The sequence below is a fragment of the Pelobates fuscus genome, chromosome 5 (assembly GCF_036172605.1).
Source record: "Pelobates fuscus isolate aPelFus1 chromosome 5, aPelFus1.pri, whole genome shotgun sequence".
NCBI classification, from domain to species: domain Eukaryota; kingdom Metazoa; phylum Chordata; class Amphibia; order Anura; family Pelobatidae; genus Pelobates; species Pelobates fuscus.
In genome coordinates, this window is record NC_086321.1 from 342,625,073 (window position 1) to 342,652,215 (window position 27,143).

A 27,143-nucleotide genomic window follows, 5' to 3' on the forward strand; every position below is an offset into this window, starting at 1 on the left:
AACTGGCAGAAAGTTTAAAAATAATTAAAAAGGGATAAGTGACCCTTCTCAACGATTCAGCGTGAGCATGGAAACCAGGCTACAGCTGGTCTAGTTGAGAGTTAAACTCAAAAAAGCTAGTCTTCTATTTAAAACTCCACCAAGGATCATGGAGGCAAATGGTGGTATGGAGATTGGGTGGAAGTTAGATGGGAGGTTTGGGTCAAGGTTGGGCCTTCGGGCTGCATGTTTAAAGCAGGACAGACACAGGAGAAGGAAAGAAGCACAATAAGTGAAGAGGCTGAGAGGATAGGGTCAGTGAGGCAGGAGGGCAGACGCACAGCAGAAATGTATTTTTGTGTAGTGGCTATGAGTTAACTTAGGTTAGAGAAGTAGATGGGGCTGAAGGAGTGTGAGTGAGGGATGAAGAGAGTCAAGGTCTCTTGCACAATTTCAGCGAGTGAAGTGAGACATACGGTTTTGAGCAGTCAGGTTAGTAATGGTGATAGGGAAAGCAGTGTGTTTAAAGTTTGTGGTCTCCGTAGAGTGTGAGTAGTAGTTATCTATGGCAAGAAAAATACCTAACTGAATGAGCGGTGCATGCATTTATAATGGAAAGAGTCTAGTGTAGAATAAGACTTTTTTTCCCCAGCAATTCTCAGGGGTCCTAGATATTTTAGCACACCACATCTCTATGCATATAAGTGCTTATTATTATGGCAGTAAAATAATGCACTCTGTCAATGAATTTTGCAAACAGTATAGTGGATATATATATAAATATATATAGAAGTTAATAAAAAATGACTATGGTTTGCTTTTTTTAAATCATGGTTATGTACAATACTTTCTTTTTTGACTTTCCTCTGTCTGTGCAAGGTTTGTTTTTTTTGCCTCTCTTAAAATAAACAAATCTAGGAGCGCTGTGTTTTTTGTTTATCCAAAACATGTCATATTATGTGTTATGCGATAAAGCTATCTATAAATTAGTTATAGTTATTAGAATATATATGAATGCAGTATAAAATATTTACAGCTTTTGTTTACATGGTAGCTTACAGAACAGCTGTTTATTGATCCTTTGTGTTAGATTTTCAGAGCCGCTGACATTAAAAAGCAGACAGATGTCTCAAGCGAAGTATTTTTTTTGTTTTGTTTCAAGGGTCCTCTCCCACCCCCCAACATTCGATTGACTGGGCTGCCCTTTTAAAGAAATCACAAAAGCCTTGTGTTGATAATAGAGAAGGCTTCAGGATATGTTCACTAAAGGACCAATTAATTGGTGCTTGTTATGCATTAATACACTCGCTATAGATGGGGGACTTATTTATGTTAACTAATGGACTGAAATGTTAAAATATGTCTATTTTAAAAGCTCTGATCACACTGTATCTCTGGTGCACGTATAAAAAATTAGACACAACCTGTTAGTATCCATTAAGGCACGGCCTAGTGTTTATAAACCCATAAAGAAATAGTGATCCAAATTTGAGACACCTTAAGGCTGCAATTACATGACTCCAAATTGTATCTTGGTGTGTTGAGTCCTGTACAGAAAAGGCTTCCAATGTTTTGCAAACGGAATACGACAGGTCAATTAATAAAGCTATGTTGGTTTTAAATAGATCATCTTCAACATGCAGTGTTGTTGCCCTCTAATCGACTTGCAGAGTGACCTCGACATAATACTGTAACATTTAAAACATTGACTTTAAAACATTGAGACTCAAATGTTCCCGTTGAACGTTCCCATTTATAAGTATGCTGTGTCAGATAGCCTCAAAGGTAAGAGAGTTGTTTAGGTTTAGGGCTACGGTTGGGACACATGTTTAGGGTTAGGATAATGTCTTCTTTTTAGGGTTTGGATTATGGTTTATGATGTGTTGAGGTAGTGTGAAAGGAACATAAGTGAAGTGGTTAGTGTTAGGGGCTAACGTTAGGGTATTAGAGAAACCTATTGTTTTGGGGTTTTGGGGCTTACGGTTAATGGAACACTTCACACACCCTAAGCACTCTAGCTTGCCGAAGTGCTTTATGTGTGAAGATTGTGAAATCTTTTTTTTAGATTTCAATAGAAATTAGCACTTTTATAAATTAGCCTTGTTACACCCCCCCACCAAACTTCCTGGTTGGTTAGCTCAGTGGAGCTCAAGAGGTAGTCATTATCATTATCAGAATAATGGTCAAAAGATTCATTGTAAATAGGCTGCGTGTCATGTTAGCTTGCACACCAAATAGAAAGTTATAGGCACTTCTTTGATATAGATGTTACAGAGTAAGGTGTTTATTTTTGTGGGTTTTTTTTGCAATTAAAGTTTTCAAAGTATTGTAAGCCAAAAAAAAAAAGTGTGTATATATATATATATATATATATATATATATATATAGCAGAGCACAAACCAAGAAAGTTATGGTGGATATCAAAAGTTATTGAAAACCTCCCTCACCTGAAGTTAGTGGATAGTCAATACATTGCTAAACACAGATCTGCACATCAGTCAAGCTATAAAACTTGCTTTGCCACAGAAATCTCAAATTTTCAGTGATGTTATTACTGCAAGGGATTCTGGGTGGGTATATGCAAATTAGTTCAACGAATAATCACCTTTTTGCCTCTTTATTCCATTTTAGTTTGCGTTTGCTGTATACAACTGCTTTGAAACACAACTCAGGAAGAGATGCAAAGCCAGTGAACCACTCATGGACAGCCATTTTGCTGTTAATGCAATGTATCATTATATCACATATTCCCAAATATACAGCAGTGCATAAAATAGACTTTCCAGGATCACATAATCTACAAAATCACCAGTGATAATATAATTAGCACTCTGTCACAATATGCTGGATAATTAAGTAATAAATTAAATGAGTCAGTAAGGAAAAAAGAGGAAGAAGAAAGTATTCTGTGAAGTATTTTGACAAGGCTTCCAGAACAGTGATTTACATGCTTTCAAGATTTTGCCCGCATTAAGTACCGGTTTGGCTGCTGATATATCTGTACTTTTGTAATGGTAACATGCAGAATTTTGTTAATGAGGACTGTGGCAAATTATGCACAGAAGAATCTTCTAAAAAATAAAAAAATTCTGTCTATTTTTATTTTTTTTATTAGGGATGCTTTGCCTGCTTAACCCCTTAAGGACACATGACATGTGTGACACGTCATGATTCCCTTTTATTCCAGAAGTTTGGTCCTTAAGGGGTTAAGGGGTTAAAGATTTTAATAATAAAAAAGGAGTTAAGGCTACTTTAACGTGATGTACTAAAAATGTGTCTGTCTGTTTGCTTGTCGATCTGTCTGTTCGTCTGTCCGTCCATTTATCTATATATCTCTCTTTATATTTTTGAGTTATTATCATTTTAAATGACCTTTTCATTTGTTTTTATAACTATTTATTTGGGTTTCTTTGTTTCTGCTAACAGCAGTGAAGCAGTTAATTTATTTCCTTCCCGCACAGTTGTCAGTGTGCCTTTTTTTTTTTCTACATCCAGAGAGGTAAAGGTCTGTGAAGTGCACAGAATATCTCTAATTGCCAGAAGTGTTATTATATGCTCACATCACGAAAGCTAAGTGGCCAGAGAAGTGCTGATCTATTGCCTTTATAGGCTAAACCACAGGCTGTCACAGAAGACAGACAGCAATAGGACAGGGCTTATAATTCCCTAGCAGTTAGTTTATCACAAAGTACTGTGATTTTGTGTCATTCGAATGTCACCTCATCTGTGAACAGTTTTTGTTAGGAGGGGCTGAACGGCTGGGGAGAGAGGACCATTACTATTTTCTTGTATTATTTTTGAGAAAGCAGATTGAAAAACAAAAAACAAAAAAAAAAAACCATAAATGGCTTGCAATGACTTCAGGTTAATTTCACACATTTATCTGCAATTTGTTTCAGCAAATAGATTTTCTCTCTGAAATAGTTCAGTACAAATATCGTTTTGACACATTAAGGGGACATTCCAGGCACCACTGCAACTTGCATTAGAAAGCAGCCCGATCCTCCTTCTCCTACAGAGCGCCGCAATTGTGGAACGACCTCCCACACAATTTAAAATCTTCCCTAAGCCTAAAGTCCTTTAAGAGATCCCTCTCTACATACCTCAAAACAGAATGCACCTGTCATGGTTAATTATATATTTCCTACCTGTTCTTTGTTAAATTTTGTATATATTGTATATTAATATTGTTTTTTTGTATTTTATTGTGCACTAACTGTAACAATGCAATGACTTGTGGACCCAGGACATACTTGAAAACTAGAGAAATCTCAATGTATCTTTCCTGGTAAAATATTTTATAAATAAATAAATAAATAAAGATTTTGGCCTTATTAATATGCTTTATTTTTTGCATGCTCTATGTTTATTTTGTTTCTTAATGATGTAACATGAGCCGCTCACTATAATTCCAACAAAATACGTCCCTATTAATGTATGCAAACTACCCCAACATTTGTGTCCTGAGAAGCAATTTTGTGTTTTGTTTTAGTTGGTCTTGACTAGGGTGCAAAATAGTCTAGCAAAGGCCCTGCTAGGGGGACCTACATGATATTAAAGGGTCACTGCAGACCTCCAAACCACTTTAGCTTGCTGAAGAGCTTTATGTGTGAAGATTGTGTCTTTTTTCATTTTGCAAAAAGTGCAGATTTCAATAGAATTTGACACTTTTATTAATTAACCTGGTTACACTTCCTTGGCTTTCAAGAAGACAGCAGGTAATGTTACTTCCTGGTTTTGTTAGCGCAATGCAGCTGACCTCAAAAGGCAGCAATTGCCCAAAGCACCTGACTTACAAAGACTTCTCATTGAGCTGTATTGGGAAGTCTGTGATTGGACAGCCACAAAGTCTGGGCAGGGTTAGAAGGGGAGAGCTTGCAAAGGCAGCAGACAAGAGAACTGCAGGTTTTGCGAGCTGTTTTTAAGATATATCTCCAATGAAAAATTACTAATAATTAAATGCATGACAGTTTTCATTTTGGGTATATCTACTAAACAGAGATTTTTCTTTATTTATTTTGCATTTGGGCAGTGGAGTGTCCCTTTAATTGGGAGGTTTTAATGTTGATGCTGGTCAGTGTATGTGTATATATATATATATATATATATATATAATACAATGTTACGCAAAAATCTACACACCAGTCAAGCCATAAGACTTGCTTTTCCCACATAAATCACAAATTCTATGTTAAACTAATTTGCATATGCCCACCCAGAATCCTTTGTGGTAGCAACATCACTGCAGGTTCGTGATTTCTGTGGGAAAAGCAAGTCTTATGGCTTAACTAGTGTGTAGATTTTTGTTTAGCATTGTATTAACTATCCACAGACTTCAGGTGGAAGGGGTTTTGAACCACAATTTTCCCCCACCATAACCTTTTTGCTTTATATATATATATATATATATATATATATATATATATATATATATATAAACTGATATTGATCAGCTGGTGGACAGATTATGGAAATAGATAGATAGATGCATGCTCCTTAAAATTATTAATTATTGATATATTTAAAAACCATGTTCCACATGCAGTCAACTTATTAAAAACTATCTTTAGCAGCAGGCAGGACATGCCAGCAAACCTTTCTCTTAATATAACCACTAACACTATTGTGCTTGAACCAATTCTGAATAGGTCATTTGCTAGGCCCATTGCTTAATATGTGACCTATGAGCCAATTTCATGAGTAAAATGAAGGTGACTTAATATTTGTTGATGAGAATATTCTAGTTACTGACCATGAAAGGTCAGACGAGCATGAAGTCGTTATATAATTTAGAAAGCTTTATCTGGCAGCCTGTAGTGCCGTGTCGCTAAATGTCAGTGAAAATCAGTTTAGCAAACCACGTGTTCTGCCTGAATATACCCTTAGGCTTCGCCATATGTTTTCTTCCTATCCACATCATTACCATATTCCCTAAGTGAACGCAAGCTGTCCATAATTTCTAATAGGTAAAAGGAGTTTGTAAATTAGTTTTTGAAATAAATTGTCTCCCATGAGCTACGCAGTCTGTTTTTCTAAAGAAACATTCAAACATGTTTGTTAGAACCAAATCAAAATAGTAGTTCATTAGATGCAATATTTTAATGTCCACTACAGTTTGTGAAACCCATTTTTTATATGGTATTTTCTTAATTTTGTATTTTTACAATGCACTAAAAATTAGGAAGAAAATGTTGTGTATATTTTAGAATACGTAACATTTTCTTCCCTCTCTAGAAACTTTCCTGTTCTATCCGAACCATAATTACGGATAACGTCCGCTTCAGTCTCTCAGATGACAAAATCGTAGGCACATTGCGGCTAGAGCCGCTCACATGCCTAAGGTCCCCAGTGCTCCGCTATAAAGAGTATTGGATATTTGGATTGGACCGTCATCCTTTAGAGTTAATTGTTTTCAAGGTAACCTTTGCTAAGTGGTTTGAAATTTGGTTAGATTTCAATCCTGTATCAGCTGTGAGCAGCCCTGCTTCCTTATAATGAACTACCAATTTGATGCTTCATTTGCATTTTGTAATGACAAATTAGTTTTGGTGCTCTACAAGGCTATGAACTATTTCTTTATACACACTTTAGCAGGTTTTAATATTTTTTATGCTTTACTCATATTTGGGTTTTTCTGGAGTGCTGGAGTTAAAAAAATTCTCAACTAAACAGAACTGTAAACATTAGATTTCCCTTTATAGGAAGTGTGTACATCCCATGCAGAGAGGTGTGACTAGGGCTGTATAAACAAAGTGATTTAACTCCTAAATGGCAGTAAATTGAGCAGTAAGACCGCAGGGGCATGAGCTATAAACCAAAACTGCTTCATTGAGCTAAAGTTGTTTTGGTGCCTATAGTATCCCTTTAAGGACTAGTCTTCATGTCCTGGTAGTGGTACCATATTAAGAAGGGGATTCATATGTGGGGATAAATCTATACCTGGATTCTTTTTCTTTTTTTTAACATAATATGCAAGAATGTAACTGTCACTATGTTGGGTAACCTGCTAGTTTGGAGTAAAAAAAAAATATTTGTTTCCTAAATGTTTGGCAAAATAGGAAGTTGCTCTAGAATTTTTTTTTAGAATTTATTTGCCTTCTTTTGAATTACCAGCATTAATACAGATATGTGAAAGCCTGCCCTTGATGTAACTATTCAACTCCTTTGCACATGGCAATCAGAATAGAGACCGCATGTAGAGAAGAGGAATATTGAACCATGTTTCTCCTCTTCCTTTGCATTGTGTGCCATGGCTCTGCCTGGACTGAACTGGATGATTGTGATGTCATTTGGTAATCCTGTATTATAAAAGTAAATGAAAACATAACAACACATGAAGAAAAGTTAACAGAAGCTTTAGATCAGGGGTGTCCAAAAGGTAGATCCCCAGATGTTGTCGAATGACAACGCGCATGATGCTTGACAAGGCATCATGGAAGCTGTTTTAAAACATATGGGGATCTACCTTTTGGGCACGTCTGCTTTAGTTGATTTAAAATATTTTATTGTGTAATTTCCAGAGTAGTGACATTATTTTGAGTACTGCCATTTTATTTTAAGTCATATGTGGAACATTGGTTGACCCACGCTGTTATGATCCTTTCATTACTACCTGGGGCATCTCATCAAGAGGAGATGATTCTTGTGGGACTTACATAGTTACATAGGTACATAGCTGAAAAGAGACTTACGTCCATCAAGTTCAGCCTTCCTCACATTTGTTTTTTGCGGTTGATCCAAAAGAAGGCAAAACAACCTAGTCTGAAGCGCTTCCAATTTTGCAACAAACTAGGAAAAAAATTCAGAATGGCAGTCAGATTTATCCTTGGATCAAGCAGCTATTACCCTACATTGAAAAATTATATCCTTGAATATTCTGTTTTTTTTTTTTTTTTTTTTTTTTTTAAATTCTTTATTTTATCGTGCATAAATGGTACACAAGTACCTATTCTGCCACAACAGCAGGAATAGGTTATAAACAGGCATACATTTGTGTGACAGAGAGTTATTAATGATTATACAGCACTTTTTTATGTGTATTTACTGCGTTTGATAGGGCATGTCAGAGGTTAAATGAGAGCTTCCTAAGGTGTACAGGACATGTCAATGCTCATGAGTTGAGTCAAGCTTGAGATTGAGGCTGGATTTGTGGTTCTGGGGTTATATGTGCAGAGAAGATGCTTTGGTTGTCATTAGGTGACATTATTATCTCAGAACCGTGTGTTTATCGAACATTACTATATGGTTCCTATTACTGGGATTAAATCCGTTATGGGATGTTGCCAAGCTGTGTCACTTGTTGATCCTGTGTCTGTTTACCATCCCTACGGTTGCATTTCCATCTCAGTGTGGTGTTCAGTGCTAGGTATGTGCTGCTTGTTACCCCTGACCAAGGGGGTTAGCGGGGGGGGGGTCGTCTCGTCTATTGGGTGTGTGCGTGTTGGCACGGTGGTAGGTGCTTATGGCGGGGTCATGGACCTTTGAGGGGGGTCCCTACATGTCTGGTAGGTGTAAGTAGGAAACCCTTTCGTTGTGCCAGGATTTGAGCTGCGCTATACTGTGCAGCTTGGGAACTGATAAGCTGGGGTATAAACAATCTCATCTCAAGTATAGATATAAGTGTCTGTCGCTCGGTCTCTAATTTGAGATGAACAGATAAACAGGTAACAAAACAACAAAAAAAAAAAAAAAAAAACATTCTTATCGTTAGTGTCCGAAGAGCCCGGTTATACAAAGTCTCTGTGCAGTGTCCATGGGGCTGTTTCTTTTAGCTGCATTCATGTGGACTGGTGGTGTGCCGGGGCAGCGCGCGGGGTAAAGGGGGCGCTGTTCTCTGGGTCCCAGGTTCCCTCTGTGGTTTGTGCGTCCGCCGCTTTCAGCCCTAGAGTTTCAAGGAAGGTCGGGGCTTCTGCGAGAGAGGTAAGTGTATGGGTAGTCCCGTTGTGCGTGGTCATCAGCGATCCTGGTGCTGCCCACCTGTAGCTCATCTGTTTTTTAAAGTACAGTATGCATCTAGTAGCTGTTTGCACATCTGTATGGACTCTGATAAAACCACTTCTTCAGGCAGAGAATTCCACATCCTTATTGTTCTTACAGTAAAAAAAAAACATTTCCTTTGCCTTAGACGAAATCTTCTTTCTTCCAGTCTAAATGCATGACCTCATGTCCTAAGTAAAGTCCGGTTTGTGAATAGATTTCCACTCAATGGTTTGTATTGGCCCTGAAAATATTTGTATAATATTATCATATCCCCTCTCAGCCGACGTTTTTCTAAACTTAAATTTATTAACCTTGGCACAGAGGAGATTATTATGCTGCCCTTTGTCCACAGGTACATATAATATATCATGCTGTAGTAAATGAAGTTCTAGAAGTGTGTTCTTATTCTACATCGCTTCATATTTCTTCTAGAATAAGTGTTTTGAATTACTGTTAGAAAATTGTATGACTACTAATGATAAACAATAATTGGCAGTCTAGTAAAGAAAAAAAAAACATATCTTGCCATGCCTCAGATTTGTTCCCCATCAGTGATTTCATTTTTGGATTTGCTAGCCAGGCTCTAGAACTGCATGATTACACAAAGAACTCATTTTAAGAAATAGCTTGAGTTCCGTCTAGCTTGACCGAATGGAGTAAGCAGCTTCTAAGCTTCTAATTACGTACTCCACCACTTTGAAAATCCTTTAGTAAAATAATGGCGGATGGCGTCAAACATAACATGTAATTATCTGTTGATTCTTCATGGAAATTAGTTATTTGGGTAATAATGGATTTAGTGTATTATGGAGAAATGTTCGCTCAAGAGGCGTTCTCACGCAAAAGCCACCTTAAAGACGTGTTTTGATACATGTAGGGCTTCCAACATTTCATAATATTCTACCAAGGCTAGGTCAGCACCCAGCTTAATGCCAGCATTGCTGATGGTGTAGTGTGACCTACATTTTCAGGGGACCGATTTCTGATTGAGGTATTTATATAAAGAAATTACCACTGTAAGTTTATTGGGTAAAGTTATGTATCAAAATCCCCTAATACAATATGTAATAGTAATTCAGCAGCATTTGCTGATTACATTCTAAAGACAGTCTAAATTGCTCAATGACTGTTGATAGTCTTTGCAGTTATAACAAACAGTCTGTCCTTTAGGGATCTTTTTCAAAGTACAATATTCACAGTTGATGGTCACAGGTGCTCATATACAACTACACTTATATTTTGTATGCTAAATAATGCATTCCTCATTGATTTCCGGAGATAGATCTGTCATTTATTTTCCTGTTGTATTCATGTGCTGGGTAGGCAAAAATACATTATATTTATTTGAATTCATATATTGAGAGGCTGATTCTTTGTAGTTTGCTAGACTGTGTGTACGACCCATTCCTCCAACGCCACATCTTGCTTGTGCTTTACAAGTGAGATGACACTTGTTCTTCACACAGGGCTGGTGCTACCTTAACCCCTTAAGGACACATGACATGTGTGACATGCCATTATTCCCTTTTATTCCAAAAGTTTGGTCCTTAAGGGGTTAAAGGGACACTATAGGCACCAAAACAACTTTAGTTTAATGTAGCAGTATGGGTGTACTCGGCCATTTAGTAGATAAACCACTTTTGTTTATGAAGCCCATGGAATAGCAAAGCTAGGTGGAATGGGCCTTGACATAGCTAGGAGGCAGGCCTATGGATGAGTGTGACTTGATTGGTTAAGTTGGTTAAGGGGAGTGGCCTAGTCATATAATAATTCTTCATTTTAAATTCAGGTTCCATTTTAATTTTAAATCTTTACCTGTTGTTAGCTGTCCCGCCCACCCTCCCTAATTTTAGTTTGGTTATGGCTAAGAGGTATGACTCTCCCGTTTTGTCACGGTGGCGGGGGATGGATTAGGTTAATTGGAGGTAGGTCGGTTTTTTGGTAAGTGGGATAGGTCAGGAGGAATATTTACCTTTGGATTTGGTGGTAGGTTCGAGCTCGGCGGTAGCTACGAACCTGGGGGTGTAGGGGTGTCTTGGTATGCCCCTACACTGGAAATGGATGCCCTTGGTGGCTGGGATAATGGTGAAGGGGTGTCTTGGTATGCCCCTACAGTGGAAAGGGATGCCCTTGGTGGCTATGTTAATGTTTATGTTATTTATACTATGTTACACTGTTATATGGATGTATTCTGTAAAATGTTTGAGGTCATTGTCTGGGTATTTAGTTATGTTAATTGGGGGGATGTCTTTTCAAGCGTTGTTGACAATGACCTTTTAAATTTATATTTATATATATTTAATAAAGCCGTGGAATATTTTGCCAATAATTCATGTGTCTGTGATTCTTGAAGGTTCTAATTGGTTTATAACAGGAATAGGACAAAAAGACGATAATGCGCATGTCATGTTTTATCAGCCCTAACCACACCTCCCCTGGCTGGTATTCACACGGCCTATGTAAGTGAAAATGTGATTAAGTGTATATGGAGGGTTTATATAAACTTGTTTGAGCTTAGGAAACCAAATGACTCAATAGAAATGTGTCATTGTAACTGTTCCCTGAATCCTAATAAAAAGTAGGCATATTCTGCGTGACTCTGTCAGAATCCAACTTTTATGCAAGCATTTACCAACCTTGATCTATTTCTGTGTGTATATATATATATATATATATATAATAAATACACAAGATCCAGCGCACTCTCCTATCTACTAAACAGCAACTTCAATGTTGACAGATTTTATTCGTTTGTAAAAGTTTTTTTTTTTTTTTTTTTTTTTAAAAACACCTAATCTAGGCAAAAAAATTGGGATTTAGTTACATTATATGATCATACATTGCATAAGCCTGCCACAACGTCAATGTACCCCATCTTTGGCAGGTCCTACTCTCACAGTCTAATGTTTCCTATATATATATATATATATATATATATATATATATATGTGTGTGTGTGTTACACTTTTTTCCCCATAGCTTTAATGAAAGCTAAAAGAGTTGTTTGTTTAATTTTATTGTTTTCTCTTTTCTTCACAGGCGGAGAGGTATGTTTGGGTTAACAGCACCTCGGCGCACTCACAGAATGTTGCCAAAGCAAAGTATGAATTTTTATTTGGCGAGTCCATGGAAACAACACATAACACGGCACCAGAAATTGGTAAGCATTCATCTTAAATCATCTGAGAGATGTTCCAGATTTAATGTGTCTTAACAAGCACATAATGTTTTATCGTCACATTAGACTGTATTGGAATAATTTTTCCGTACTTACTGCACTGTGAATGAGCTGACATAAACTACTGTGTACTTGGATTTCCTTTTGTCAAATTTAATTCTGTGCCACCATGGAGTTTATATTTCTTTTTTTTTTTTATATGGTGCGAGAATCTGAATGGCTGAAAGATGTCCTAACTGTAATACAGTGACAGTTAATGACATGGACATTTCTGGAAAATCTAGTCCATAGTACTTGGCATGTCAAATATTAAGTGGTTAAGTGTCATTTTTTTTTTATATATATCTATATACTTAGTATCTAAATGCAACGAGTTTTCCTTTTCTGGGGCTAAATTAAACCAAATGTGTTTCTTTCTTACACATTTGCAATGCACAAAGTGTGAATTAAAGGGACAATCTTGGTTAAAGCTCACTAGTCATTATAATGCATGTGAAACATTACCATAAACATGAGCATTAAAACCTATATTATGTCTTATAAATACATTTTTAAAAAACAAACATATTTTCTTTGTTGTTGTTCATTTAAACAACAGCTTGTCCAGTCAATGCCAAGTTACCAGTGTTCCGAACACTGCCTTAGGGAGCAGGGCAAACAGAAGCAACCCTTGGTCCCTCCCACAATATACAAAATTTAGTTAATCATCCTTGGGGTGTAATGTTTGGCCCATGCGGCCCACACAATGAAATTGCTTTTTTTAATCCACAACAAAACAGCAGAGAGTGTGAAGAACAGACTTTTAGTGTTACATTTTGTACGGGTCTGCACGGGTGCCCTGTTCTTCGAATGGAGGCTACTTGGCCTGCAGTAGTAGTTCTGTTGTCGGCAGCTGATCTGTGTAGGTACTCCGATCAGAAAACCTAAGGAGCCAAGGAGTCAAGCTTATGGTGCACAATTCTGAAAAATATATATATTTTTCAAATACTGACAGAATATCAGATGCGTTATTGTTTTATTGATTACTGGAGTTTCTGTTTGCCACATTATTAGATACACTCGTGTGCCCCTTACCTATCTGGTTGTCTCTCAACTGAAATGCTTAAAGGAAGTGATATAAGGTTATGAATATCATACAGAGACAATTTGGCTGTTTTAAAACATCACGGAGAACGTTTCAGAGTTGTACTTCTCAAACTTTATATAATGCTTCAGGATGGCTTGGACTCTCCAGGAAGTTCAGATCCCAATTAGTTTGCTACCAGGACAGTGAAAGTTTTGATAGAACATTTTGGGGCTCTGGAGTAAGTGTTGTGATTTGTACATCATAAGGACGCATATATGCTTAAAGTAAATTACAGGAATGAATTTCATATTTACCCACATGTGTACTAGTTTTAAACCAGGACAGCACAGTAGGAGAGGCACCAGTATCCTGGCCTTATCTTATAGTTAGGATAGTCTTATACCTATCCCACGCATGCTTAAAATTGCTTACTGTGGTAACCTCTACCACTTCAGCTGGAAGGCCATTCCATGCACCCACTACTCTCTCAGTAAAGTCCTGATGTTATGGATCAAATCAAGTGTTTGATTATTTGACTATCCGCTCCTTTCCAAATTAGTTATTTAATTGCCTGCACGCTTCCTAAAGTAATTCACACCGGACACAAGTTTCAGGTTCATGAAAACGTAAGGGATGTTTTATTCCGAGGGGTGGGAAGCCCATTATAAAGCAAGAATACATCATATGCATAATTATAGATAACAGAGAATAAACTTCAACAATTGGTTACACTTTAAGGGGTCTCATCTAATTCCATCCTACTGGGCGGGATGTCATTACTAACATGGAACTCTCCTACACATCCCAAAACCATCTTGTTATACGAGGAAGCTCTTGAGGGAACAGTTACTGAACAAAGGAGGGGATGGGAGGGGAAACAGTTACTCTAGCAGCCAGGTTAACACAGTAAATTATAAGCACAGAGTAAATAGGCATTTTACTAATTCTAATATTTTGTCCATAACACTGATATTATTTTTAAACCTTTGCCGCTCTAAAGAGGAGAAGGGCCTGCTTAAACAAGCTTACAGTCTATTGTTGGGGCATTATATTGTAAATATATAATACTTTATTTCTAAATATAATGTATTTTTTATATTTCTGGTGACTGCCTGTAATTTGGGAAGGCAAAATTATGCTGTTAAGTGTCCGCTGCCTGGTGCTTCCCTTAGCATTTGCACTTGTTCAGTATTTTGCTCCACCTTAAGAAGGTTACTATAGGGCTAGGAACACCAAACTGTATTCCTAGCTCTTTGGTTCCCTCTGTCCCCTCCCCCTTCCCCAGCACTGCAATGATTAAAAAAAAAACCTTGTAACACTCACCCGATTAAAGCGCCGTTGTTCCTCGGCCCATTATCAGTCCTCCGCCACCTCAGATGTCATCCAAAGGGGGGTGGCTAATGCGCGTGTATGGCAAGCGCCGTGAACGCATTAGGCCCTTCCCATGGGAAAGCATTGACACAATGCTATCCTATGGGGATTTAACTGATGCTGGATGTCCTCATGCAGAGCGTGAGGACCTCCAGCGTCAGTTAGGTGTCCTAAAGTCTGGTAAGATCCCGGAAGCGCCTCTAGTGACTGTCTGATAGACAGCCACCAGAGGCTGTTTTAGTGCTGCAATGTAAACACCCAGACTTCAATGAGCCTATAGTGTCCCTTTAAATACTTCCACTTTGTGGGTTTGCTGTGATTTCCCCAGTATACCGCTCCTCCATCTGAGCAGCAGTCAGACTTGCACGGGCCACCTCGCTAATTCTATTCCATCACACACTACACATGCATGCACACACATTGCACACATGCATATGCATTCATACACTATTTCTACTTTTCTACAGTGACAAGCACATGGTAATTATGAAATGGAGTTATTTAACAAGTAATTAGCATAAAAAATTATATTGTCGAACACAAGTTGACATGAAGGCGTGTTTAAATTGCATACAAAATGGAAAGTTGAAGATTGCTAAATATGACCCAGTCCTGGGGAGGCGGGTTAATAGCTGCACAAACATGCCAACAGTTACTACAAAGGTCAAATATAAAAAAATAAAATAAATAAATAAATAAATAAATAAATACAAAAATCTAGTGATATATGCTTTAATAACACCGAAGACATTTTTGTCTGTTTAGCCTTTAATGCAGACTATGCTATAGCTTTACGTTTTTTTTTTAATTCTTTATTTTTGAGTGCAGTGTTGAATGTACACTTCAGCCTTATCACATGGCTTTAGAGAAAGAGTAACAATGTGTTGTTTAGCGTCATCATGGTATGCTGCACTTGTTTTTCGTTTTTTAAGAACACGAGTAATAGCAAATTACAAACAGGAGTATCAACAAACAAAATAATCAAAATAATCATGTCCAACTGTGTTTCTGTTATAGCATGAGGTGTAAGAGACAGGCTAGTAATTAAGTAGAATTCTGTGTAACATGCTAGATAGTGAGAGGACATGCTGCCTTGAAATAGCATAAGAGTGTGTCATAGATCATTTGCAGGACAAGAAAGAAAACAGAAGCTACATATATAACAAGAGCTAGTGACCATTGGATTGCCTGATAATACATGAATGTCAACATATTAAGTAGGTGCTGCTAGCATTGCGTGCGTACTATCTTAAGACCAGACATTGAGTGCTAACATAAGATATGGCAAGACAATGTTTGACACATCTAACAAATACCTGCTACATCCCATTGAGATACCCCCTCTGCAAAATTTCAGTTTCTTTAAGGGTGAAATTATGAATGTGCAATAGGGTCGGCAGCATTGTATGTTGTGAGGGTAAAGTAATTAATCCAGGGATGCAATCTGAAAGAGGGGAGAGAGAAAGGAAGCACGCTTTTCATACTGTAATTTTAGGCTCATGCAGGTGTATAGTTGTGGTGCTGTCTGTTAGTACGGCCCTGCGAGAAGCAGCCAGTCCAAGGCCATTAGTCCCATATTGTCTTCCCGGTCAGCCTATGCCTGCAGGAGTCGTAGGCCAGTCCTGTCTCACGCTGATCTGATTTGCAAGCCAGAGGGGAAGTCGGCGAGGTTGTGGGTACAGGAGGCTAGATGAGGATCTATCCCCGCTCCGGATTTGTCGGCTAGGAAACCCTGACCTCATGGAAGTTTGATGTCTGGCAGGGTTCAGGCTCATCCCCAGGGAGGTAAGGCGTTGGGTGCTGTGGGTCTGTTGTGTGGGTCTCTTGCAGCTCTTGACAGCCCGTCTTTTGCGTGCTCGGGGTTTTCGGTGTGCCGCCTTGAAAGCTTTCGGCTTGGGCAGGCGGCGTGCATAGGGGTCTGAAGCCTGCGATAGCCCTGCCGCTGCGCTTGCCGGGGAGCGAGCAGGCTCCCTTACCTGCTGTTGCCAGGCCTCCCCTTCTCCCAGCCGGAGGGTAACTGAGGTGGCGGAAAGTCGGCGCTGCAGGTTCAGACAGAAGTGCTGAAAAATGTTGTCTAGTCTCCTCAGGGAGTCCGTTGTGGGGTCGTGTACTTTGCTTGAGGTACTCGCCACGAGGCTGCACGGGACAAGCTGCCGCCATTTTGGAGCGCCAAAGGTGAGGCAGTGTAGTCTGGATGTGCTAGTGAGTACCAGCCGTGGCTCTGAGTTGGAGGACCGGGATGACCCCCGCCGGTCCAGAGGGGGGGGAGGAGGTAGGAGTGCCGCCGGTCCAGACCCCGGCCCGAAGCACAAGAGGATTGGCCGCTTCCTCTCAGCTCCGTTCCAGGTAGGCCGCAGCAAGGTTCCCAGGCTCTCCGTGGGAGAGGCACACGGGTGAGGTATCAGGCAGCTTACCTGGGTTCCCCTGACCTGAAGACACTTTTAAGTGTGGGTGGCAGCCTTTTTCATCGGGTTCAGGCATGTATTTCAACCAAAAGGTCGGGAGCTCAGGCACACCACGTCTTGCTCGCTCTGAGGTCAGGCTCCGCCCCCCCCTATAGCTTTACGTTTTGATGGATTTACATCCTGGCTGATGATTAGTTTGAATAAAGAAATAAAATCGAGGATGTGGTTTCTGTAATTTTAGCATTTCTTTAGTCACACTTACTGGTGTGACTGGCGTACATCAATATTATAGCTAGCTATTAAATATTTTCCGTAGCCCAGAGATAAACTGTGACGTGCATGTTTAAACTGATATTATGATCTATCTGAAAACTGTTTTGTGACTCCAGAACAAATTCAGAAAAAAATATTGATTGATTTCTGACACTGGATTGTATTATTCTTTATTTTTTTAAATGAAAAAAAATATTGATAAAAAACTCACACAGTTGCATTGTGGAAAAGAATGGGAGCCCATGCTTGCTTCTATGCTTTTTTAAAAAAAATAGTTTGCATTATTTTTTAATAAAAAAAAAAAAAAAGGTTAATTTTTTTTATGAATGAGATATTTTTTTAATTTTATTTCTAACAAGGTACTGTTAGAAATAGATAAAATATATATATATATATATGTATATTCTTTGTATATATTATCTATATTGTGCATAAAGAGTCAAGGACCGATTTAGTCTCACCATGATGATCTGATAAGCCATTATGCTTCATCAAAGTTCTGTTACTTTTGTTTTTGGAAAATAAGCTAAAGAATGTTAGAATTATTTTGTTTCATCCTTGTAATTAAAGGGACACTATAGTCACCTGAACAACTTTAGCTTAATGAAGCAGTTTTGGTGTATAGAACATGGCCCTGCAGCCTCACTGCTAAATCCTCTGCCATTTAGGAGTTAAATCCCTTTGTTCATGAACCCTAGTCACACCTCCCTGCATGTGACTTGCACAGCCTTCCATAAACACTTCCTGTAAAGAGAGCCCTATTTAGGCTTTCTTTATTGCAAGTTCTGTTTAATTAAGATTTTCTTATCCCCTGCTATGTTAATAGATTGCTAGACCCTGCAAGAGCCTCCTGTATGTGATTAAAGTTCAATTTAGAGATTGAGATACAATTATTTAAGGTAAATTACATCTGTTTGAAAGTGAAACCAGTTTTTTTTCATGCAGGCTCTGTCAATCATAGCCAGGGGAGGTGTGGCTAGGGCTGCATAAACAGAAAAAGTGATTTAACTCCGAAATTGCAGGGGAATGATCTATACACTAAAACTGCTTTATTTAGCTAAAGTAATTTAGGTGACTATAGTGTTCATTTAATCAATTTTGCTGACTCTCTTGCTAAAATCTTTTTTGTATTCTTACGTCCTATATACCCTACATCACTGATTCTAAAATGTTTGCCTTCTAAAATATATATATATATATATATATGATTATTATTATTTTTTAAAAGGCAAACATTTTTTCCATTATCTGTTCACTGTTGTTTTGGCACACATGTAGACCTTAATTTAGTATTTGTTAATAAACTTTTTCAAATTACCGTATTTAATATTTTTGGACAAACTTTTAAAATATTTTTTATATATATTTTGGTTTTTTCATGTATGATATTTTACATTTTTTTTTACATTTTCACATGTTCAATTTTTAAATCAATTTACAAGTGTATCCCAAAATATTAACTTGAAAAGCTTATCCAACAATATTAAACTGAGGACAGAATTGAGGAAAAACAAGTTTTATTGACAGGCAGGGATTTTTGAAAATCCACAAGGAAACTGCAAATTTTATACCAGAGAAGCTCAACTGGAAATATTATCCAACTCATTACTTTAGCCTATAATTTGCAATCCCCTGATCAATTTTTTTGTGGTTATTAATCATATAGTATCTTTATATACCATGGGAAATTCCGTATTTACTGGGTAACCTTTAACTCCTTAAGGACACATGACATGTGTGACATGTCATGATTCCCTTTTATTCCAGAAGTTTGGTCCTTAAGGGGTTAAATATTGATCCACAATCTTAGCATTCTAAGTCTTCTACAGATAATATATGCAGACTGGTTACTTTAGAAACAGTATATTGGTTAATGAGAATGAGGAATGAAAAAATGATGTTTGACAGGAATGAAGCTGAGAAGGTGCATTGTTGGCCCAGCTTTCTTTATATTAAATTAACTAATTTATTAGCAAAGCACACATGTGCTTTGATTTACACTGCTCGGTAATGCCGTACAGCGCATGCATTTTACGGATCGCTTGAACACCAAAACAAATAGCTTGGAAAATATTTTCACAGCTAATTAGACATGTACTCTAATGAGAATCTAAAATAATACACAATCTCTCATACGTACCTTTCCTCATTTCATATATTTGTATATATTTACGAAGTGACCCAGAAGTCTTTATTTTTGCAACAGTACACCCAATGTAGATTAGTTGATGAGTACTTTCTTTACAACACAAGCTTTAGTTACCCATAAGAGTCTTCTAAAATCCTGCTGTGCTATGATTAAAGGCAGTGATGCAAGAATTTTCAGCATGTAATTGGGTTCTCCACCACAAGGGGGCATGATGTCACTGTGCTGGAAAAGAATAGAGTAGTGATTGAATAAGAAGAATAATAACAGGGCCATCGGTGGCATATGTGTTTGGTTAGAGATATTTGTGGGGTCCCTTTTTTTTTTCTTTAAACTTTAAATCTAACAGGGTTATTTACTAAAATAAAAATTCAAAGTGAATTTAAAATTTAAATCCAGAGTTGCCAAACTGAAAGCATAGGTTACTTTTTTTCTGATTTAGCTGTTTTGATCTTAAATTTGAAATTCACTCTGACTTCACGTTTACTTCTTTAACGTATGAACAAGCAATTGGTCACCCCAGAAACCGTACTGCCTCGCTACAATATGTAATGAATGCTGAATTTTCTCTCCAGTCCCTACCTTGCCCCTCTGTCGATTCTTACATTGGCTTCCTGTATCCTCTAGAAGTCAATTCAATATACTGACCCATACCCATAAAGTTCTAAACAACTCTAGTCCCTTTTATACTTCTTCACTAATTTGTAGGTTTGCCCCTTCTTGGTCTCTCTGCTCGGCCGGTGACCTTCTCCTGTCCACTACTCGCACGCTTACTGCTAATTTGCACTTGTAGGACTTCTCGCGGGTGGCTTCTGTCCTTTGGAACAGCCTGCTTACCCCCACCAGACTTTCTACTAGTCTTCAATCATTTAAGAAGTCCTTTAAAACCCATCAAAACTCTCCATGCCCATCCTACTGCATTTTTATACCCCACCTCTCGACTGTAAGCTCATCGTAGCAGGGTCCTCGTCAACCTATTGTTCCTGTAACATTTTGTAGTTCTCTCATTTATTGTTACATTTCCCACCTTTTTCTAATATTGTAAAGCGCTGCAGAATAAGTTTTCACTTTACAAATGCCAATAATAATAATAATAATTAGCTACATTCATAATGTTCTAAAATGTTATATTATAGAACCTCTGCCTCGCCACCGTTACATTGTAGCAATCTGATGATCTACCCCTGCATCCTGAGGATATACCCTGAGATTCATAATGAAATTCTAACCATTTATCTGGATACGTCAGAAATTCCCCCCCAAAATTTGTCCCATTACCGTGAGAATTTGCCATTTGACAGCAAATTACAGTAAAATCCAGCCAGCCGAAAGTGATATGAGTCATGATATAATTTCCCAAGCATCACTTCTTCAGGTGGTAAGAACCACTGTAAATACAGACACACGTGTATTGTCTCACACATATAGTCATATACTCCCATTTATTAGGTTTATTCACTGATCCCTAGAATGGCAAATGTCATATTTACTAAAGCTAACAATCAGCTAGATCCATTTGGTGTCTGGCAAAATCAGTGCTTCTTGCATTATTATTATTAATACAGATTAACCCCTTAAGGACACATGCCATGTGTGACATGTCATGAATCCCTTTTATTCCAGAAGTTTGGTCCTTAAGGGGTTAAGGAACAGCGCACTCATAAAATACATTTCTAAATTCTATAAGGCTTAAAATCGCCTATCTCAGCAAAGAAATATGGGAGTTCAGTTCCACCATATGGCCATATTGTGTTAGGCCACCACTACTTCACAGTACCCCAATATCGGTTCCGCCAACAAGACCGCCATCAGGGCATGACAACCATGACTGTTGTCATGGGCCCGGCGGTCCTGAGGTGCCCGATCTGCTCTGGCAGTCCCGAGCCCCACATTCCCTATGTGCACATATATCTAGCGATTATTGCTAGATATATGTGCACTGCGGGCCCCTGACTAGCTGAGTATTGCAGGGGGGCCCAGCACACTCCGGTGTCGTCACTTTCCGGCTGATCCTTGGTCTCTAACTCTTGCCAGCCCCGGTTACCATGTCAACTCTCCGCTCTGCACACAAGCAGATCATCTCATGAGAGTTAGAGGCCGAGGATCAGCCAGAAGGTGAAGACGCTGGGTCCCCCTGCAGTATACAGCGGCTGCCAGGGAATACATTCTCCCTCCTCCCTGGCCAGGTAAGTGTCAGGATCGGGACAGGGATCCAACACGCAGAGTACAAACAGTAGCCAGATACGTATACCGGACCTTAGAATGGCCGGACTAACGTAAGTAGTACAGTATAGAATGGTCAAAGACAAGCCGAGGTCGAGGGTAACAGAAGACAGGTAAGCGAGAGACAAGCCGAATCAAGGGTAACAGAGATAAGCAGAGTAAGGTAAACAAGCCGGGTCAAAACCAAAAGGGATAATAGAATACACAAGCACTGAGTGACTAGAACAAGCTAGAACCACGACAGGGCAATGAGCTAATGAAAGAAGCTCTGTTAAATACCCTGTTCAGAGCAGTAACCACGCCTCCAAGGCGTCCTGATTGGTCCTGCAGCCATTGACTGACAGGTTGTTCCGGGGGAGTGTCCTGATGACTACTTCCTGCCTAGATGCTGTAAAAGGCAGTCACTCCCTCGCGGCCGGCCTAGCATGACCGGATAGACTGCGGGGAAGGGAGCCATCAGACCGTCTGGATGGAGGAACAGCTAAGTCTCTACCTCTTTCGGAGGTAGAGACCACAGGTACCCTGACAGTACCCCCCCTCTCAGATACGCCCACCGGGCGGAATGAACCGGGACGAGATGGGAAGCGAGAGTGATACGCCCTGCGGAGACGGGGAGCATGAACATCCTCCTGAGGTACCCAACTCCTCTCCTCAGGACCATATCCCTTCCAATCAACCAGATATTGTACTCTCCCCCGGGAGATTCGAGAATCAATAATAGAGTTAACCTCATACTCCTCCTGACCCTCCACCTGAACGGAGCGAGGAGGGGCTATTGTGGAGGAAAATCTGTTACATATGAGTGGTTTCAGCAATGAAACGTGAAACGAGTTCGGGATGCGTAAGGTATTAGGAAGAGCTAAACGATACGCAACTGGATTGATACGGGTCAGCACCCTGTAGGGTCCAATATAACGAGGAGCGAACTTCATGGAGGGCACTTTTAAACGGATGTTCCTCGTGCTCAGCCATACCCTATCACCTGGAACAAAGACCGGAGCCGCCCTTCTACGTTTATCAGCGTGTTTCTTGACCAACATAGAGTTGTGCACAAGGATTTGTCGAGTTTGATCCCACAACTTCCTCAAATTGGCAACATGAACATCAACCGACGGCACCCCCTGGGAAGGGGAATCCGAAGGAAGAATAGACGGATGAAAACCATAATTCATGAAGAAGGGGCTTGAATGAGTAGAATCGCAAACGAGATTGTTGTGTGCAAACTCCGCCCAAGGAATCAAACCGACCCAATCATCCTGGTGTTCAGAAACAAAGCATCGTAAATATTGTTCAATTTTCTGGTTGGTACGTTCAGCAGCTCCGTTAGACTGAGGATGATAGGCAGAAGAAAAGTTTAATTTAATACCAAGTTGAGAGCAGAAGGACCTCCAAAAGCGGGAAACAAATTGGGAGCCTCTGTCCGATACAATTTGAGAGGGTATCCCATGTAGGCGAAAAATCTCCTTAGCGAATATCTCTGCCAATTCGGGAGAAGACGGGAGTTTAGGCAGGGGAATGAAGTGTGCCATCTTAGTAAACCTGTCAACCACGGTGAGGATAACAGTCTGTCTTTTAGAGATAGGTAGATCGACAATAAAGTCCATGGCCAAACAGGACCATGGTTTTTCTGGAACCTCCAAGGGTTGCAGGAATCCACATGGAAGCGTATGGGGTTGTTTGGTTTTAGTACAAACTTCACATGCAGCGATGAACTCCTCAATATCCCTCCGTAAAGCAGGCCACCAGAAGTCCTTAGAGATCAACGCGTAAGTTTTGCGAATACCAGGATGTCCCGCCATCTTGCTATTATGTAAACACTGTAAAAGTTCCAGTTGAAGAGCAGGAGGAACGAAATGACGGCCCGCAGGAGTCTGTTTAGGTGCTAGATGTTGCAACTTAATGATCTCGGCCAGTAATGGAGAATGAATCCTGAGATTCGTATTAGCAATGATATTGCATTTCGGAACTATAGAAGAAAGAACTGGTTCAGGTACAGTAGAAGGTTCATATTGGCGAGATAATGCATCGGCTTTAGAGTTTTTAGAACCAGGTCTGTAAGTCAGTACATAATTGAAGTGAGTCAGGAATAAGGACCAACGAGCTTGTCTAGAGGATAAGCGCTTAGCCTCCCCAATATAGGACAAGTTTTTGTGGTCCGTCAAAATCGTAATAGGGTGTAGGGTCCCCTCCAACAAATGTCTCCACTCCTTTAAGGCTTTAATGACTGCTAACAGTTCCCTTTCCCCGATGTCATATCTGCTCTCAGGCCCAGAAAATTTCTTAGAGAAGAAACCACAAGGGTGTAACGGTTTATCCACCCCTAACCTTTGAGACAGAACAGCCCCAACTGCTGTTTCAGAGGCATCGACCTCGAGCAAGAAAGGCAGAGTCGTATCAGGATGGACTAGAATGGGAGCCGAGGCAAAAAGTTCCTTGAGAGTCTTGAAAGCACCCAGAGCTTCCTTAGACCAGAACTTAGTATCAGCCCCTTGTTTGGTCATATTGGTAATAGGCGCAATGATAGAGGAGTATCCTTTAATGAAGCGCCTATAGTAGTTGGAAAAACCAATAAACCTTTGGATAGCCTTGAGTCCTTTGGGCAAGGGCCAGTCTAAAATAGATTGGAGTTTTACAGGATCCATTTTAAAACCCTCCCCAGAAATCACGTATCCAAGAAAGTCTACCTGAGACTGATCAAAACTGCACTTCTCCAATTTGCAATATAGACCATGTTGCAGCAGCTTGTGTAATACCTTTCTGACCTGTCTATGGTGAGTCTCAATCTCCTTAGAGTGTATTAGTATGTCGTCCAGGTAAACAATAACACAATCATGCTGAAACTCCCTAAGTACCTCATTAATCAAATCTTGAAATACTGCAGGAGCATTGCATAGTCCAAATGGCATAACAGTATATTCGTAATGGCCATACCGGGTATTGAATGCCGTCATCCACTCGTGACCTTGCTGGATTCTCACCAAATTGTAAGCCCCTCTGAGATCTAACTTGGTGAAGATTTTGGAGCCCTTAAGACGATCAAATAACTCGGTAATCAGTGGGATAGGATAGGCATTTCTGACAGTTATTTTATTCAAGCCTCGGTAATCGATACAAGGTCTCAGCGTGCCATCCTTCTTCTTAATGAAAAAGAACCCAGCCCCGGCCGAAGAAGAAGACCTTCTGATGAATCCCTTTTCTAAATTCTCCCGAATATACTCCTCTAGAACCGAGTTTTCCTGAACAGACAAAGGATATACATGGCCCCTCGGAGGCATAGTGCCGGGTAGAAGCTTAATCTTACAGTCAAATGACCTGTGTGGAGGCAAAGAATCGGCATTCTTCTTGTCAAACACTGCCCTTAAGTCTAGGTAAAGGTCTGGTATTTGTCTTTCTGTGGACTGAGTAGGATTCTCCGGTATGTTAATATTAGCTAATGGAGAAACCTTGCACAAACACCGATCCTGGCAGCCCTGGCCCCACGAGAGTATCTCTCCTAACTCCCAATCGATAATAGGGTTATGTTTTTTCAACCATGGGTACCCCAGAACTATGGGAACGGAAGGAGACGAAATGAGCAGAAGAGATAAATTCTCCACGTGTAGGATACCCACATTTAAATTAATGGGTATGGTCTCACGAAAGATAACAGGGTCTAGTAGTGGTCTACCATCTATGGCCTCAACGGCCAAAGGTGTCTCCCTTAGCTGGGATGGGAAATTGTTCTTACTAGCAAAGGCTTGGTCGATAAAATTCTCAGCAGCACCGGAATCTATCAATGCCATAGCCCTTACTACTTCCTTCCCCCAAGTTAAGGAAACTGGTAGCAGAAGCCTGTGATCTTTATAATCAGGAGTAGAGGACAAAATAGAAACACCCAAGGCCTGTCCTCTAGAGAGACTTAGGTGCGAGCGTTTCCCGGGCGGTTAGAACAGTTCGAGAGTAAATGACCCTTGGCTCCACAATACATACACAAACCCTCTCCTCTCCTGTGCTGTCTTTCCTCCTCAGAGAGGCGGGTATACCCTTTCTGCATAGGTTCAGTAAGCAAAGATATCGTGGAGTCAGGACTTGGAACAGCGGGAGCTAACCTAAAAGAAGGTCTCTGGTTCCTCTCTTGAGTGTTCTGTCTCTCTCTTAGACGTTCATCTATACGAGAGATGAACAAAATTAAATCCTCTAAATTCTCAGGGAGTTCTCTGGTAGCAACCTCATCAAGGATTACATCAGATAGGCCATTCAAAAATACATCCATATACGCCTGCTCATTCCACTTGATTTCTGCCGCCAGAGACCTGAACTCTAGTGCATAATCCACCAGTGTTTGGTTCTCCTGTCTCAGGCGCAACAGTAATCTGGCTGCATTAACCTTTCTACCTGGAGGGTCAAATGTTCTTCTAAAAGCAGCTACAAATGCGTTATAGTTATAAACTAATGGATTATCGTTCTCCCATAGTGGGTTGGCCCATCTCAGAGCTTTCTCAATGAGTAGGGTGATAATAAATCCTACTTTTGCCCTATCTGTAGGATAAGAGCGAGGTTGCAATTCAAAGTGGATACTAATTTGGTTTAAAAAACCACGACACTTCTCAGGAGCCCCACCATAGCGTACTGGGGGGGTAATGTGAGAAGAAGCACCCACTGTGGCTACCTCTAGACCTGAACCGACAGGAGAAACAGGGGTATCACGTATCTCCTCTGGTGGGTTATTGGCACAAGCTAATAGAGCCTGTAGCGCAAGCGCCATCTGATCCATTCTGTGATCCATGGCTTCAAACCTAGGATCAGGAGCAGCCAGCTGACTGTTTGTACTTGCAGGATCCATTGGCCCTGTCGTAATGTCAGGATCGGGACAGGGATCCAACACGCAGAGTACAAACAGTAGCCAGATACGTATACCGGACCTTAGAATGGCCGGACTAACGTAAGTAGTACAGTATAGAATGGTCAAAGACAAGCCGAGGTCGAGGGTAACAGAAGACAGGTAAGCGAGAGACAAGCCGAATCAAGGGTAACAGAGATAAGCAGAGTAAGGTAAACAAGCCGGGTCAAAACCAAAAGGGATAATAGAATACACAAGCACTGAGTGACTAGAACAAGCTAGAACCACGACAGGGCAATGAGCTAATGAAAGAAGCTCTGTTAAATACCCTGTTCAGAGCAGTAACCACGCCTCCAAGGCGTCCTGATTGGTCCTGCAGCCATTGACTGACAGGTTGTTCCGGGGGAGTGTCCTGATGACTACTTCCTGCCTAGATGCTGTAAAAGGCAGTCACTCCCTCGCGGCCGGCCTAGCATGACCGGATAGACTGCGGGGAAGGGAGCCATCAGACCGTCTGGATGGAGGAACAGCTAAGTCTCTACCTCTTTCGGAGGTAGAGACCACAGGTACCCTGACAGTAAGAAGCAGGGAGGGGGGAATAACATAACATGTGCTCAAATAAATATAAAAAAACAGCCAAAAATGCTTTTTCCCACAGAATCAGTCCCTATTTACACACAAGACATCTTCACACAAACACACAC

At 39.9% G+C, this 27,143-nt stretch overlaps 1 protein-coding gene across 2 annotated transcripts in view; it reads left to right on the plus strand.

Annotated features, from left to right (window-relative positions):
• PSD3 (pleckstrin and Sec7 domain containing 3) overlaps positions 1–27,143 on the plus strand; it is a 492,046-nt gene that overhangs the window by 105,460 nt on the left and 359,443 nt on the right. For both annotated transcript variants that reach the window (XM_063455812.1, XM_063455813.1), the window contains exon 2: positions 11,998–12,118. In XM_063455812.1, the coding sequence (XP_063311882.1) occupies positions 11,998–12,118 (121 nt within the window). The remainder of the gene's footprint in view (positions 1–11,997; positions 12,119–27,143) is intronic.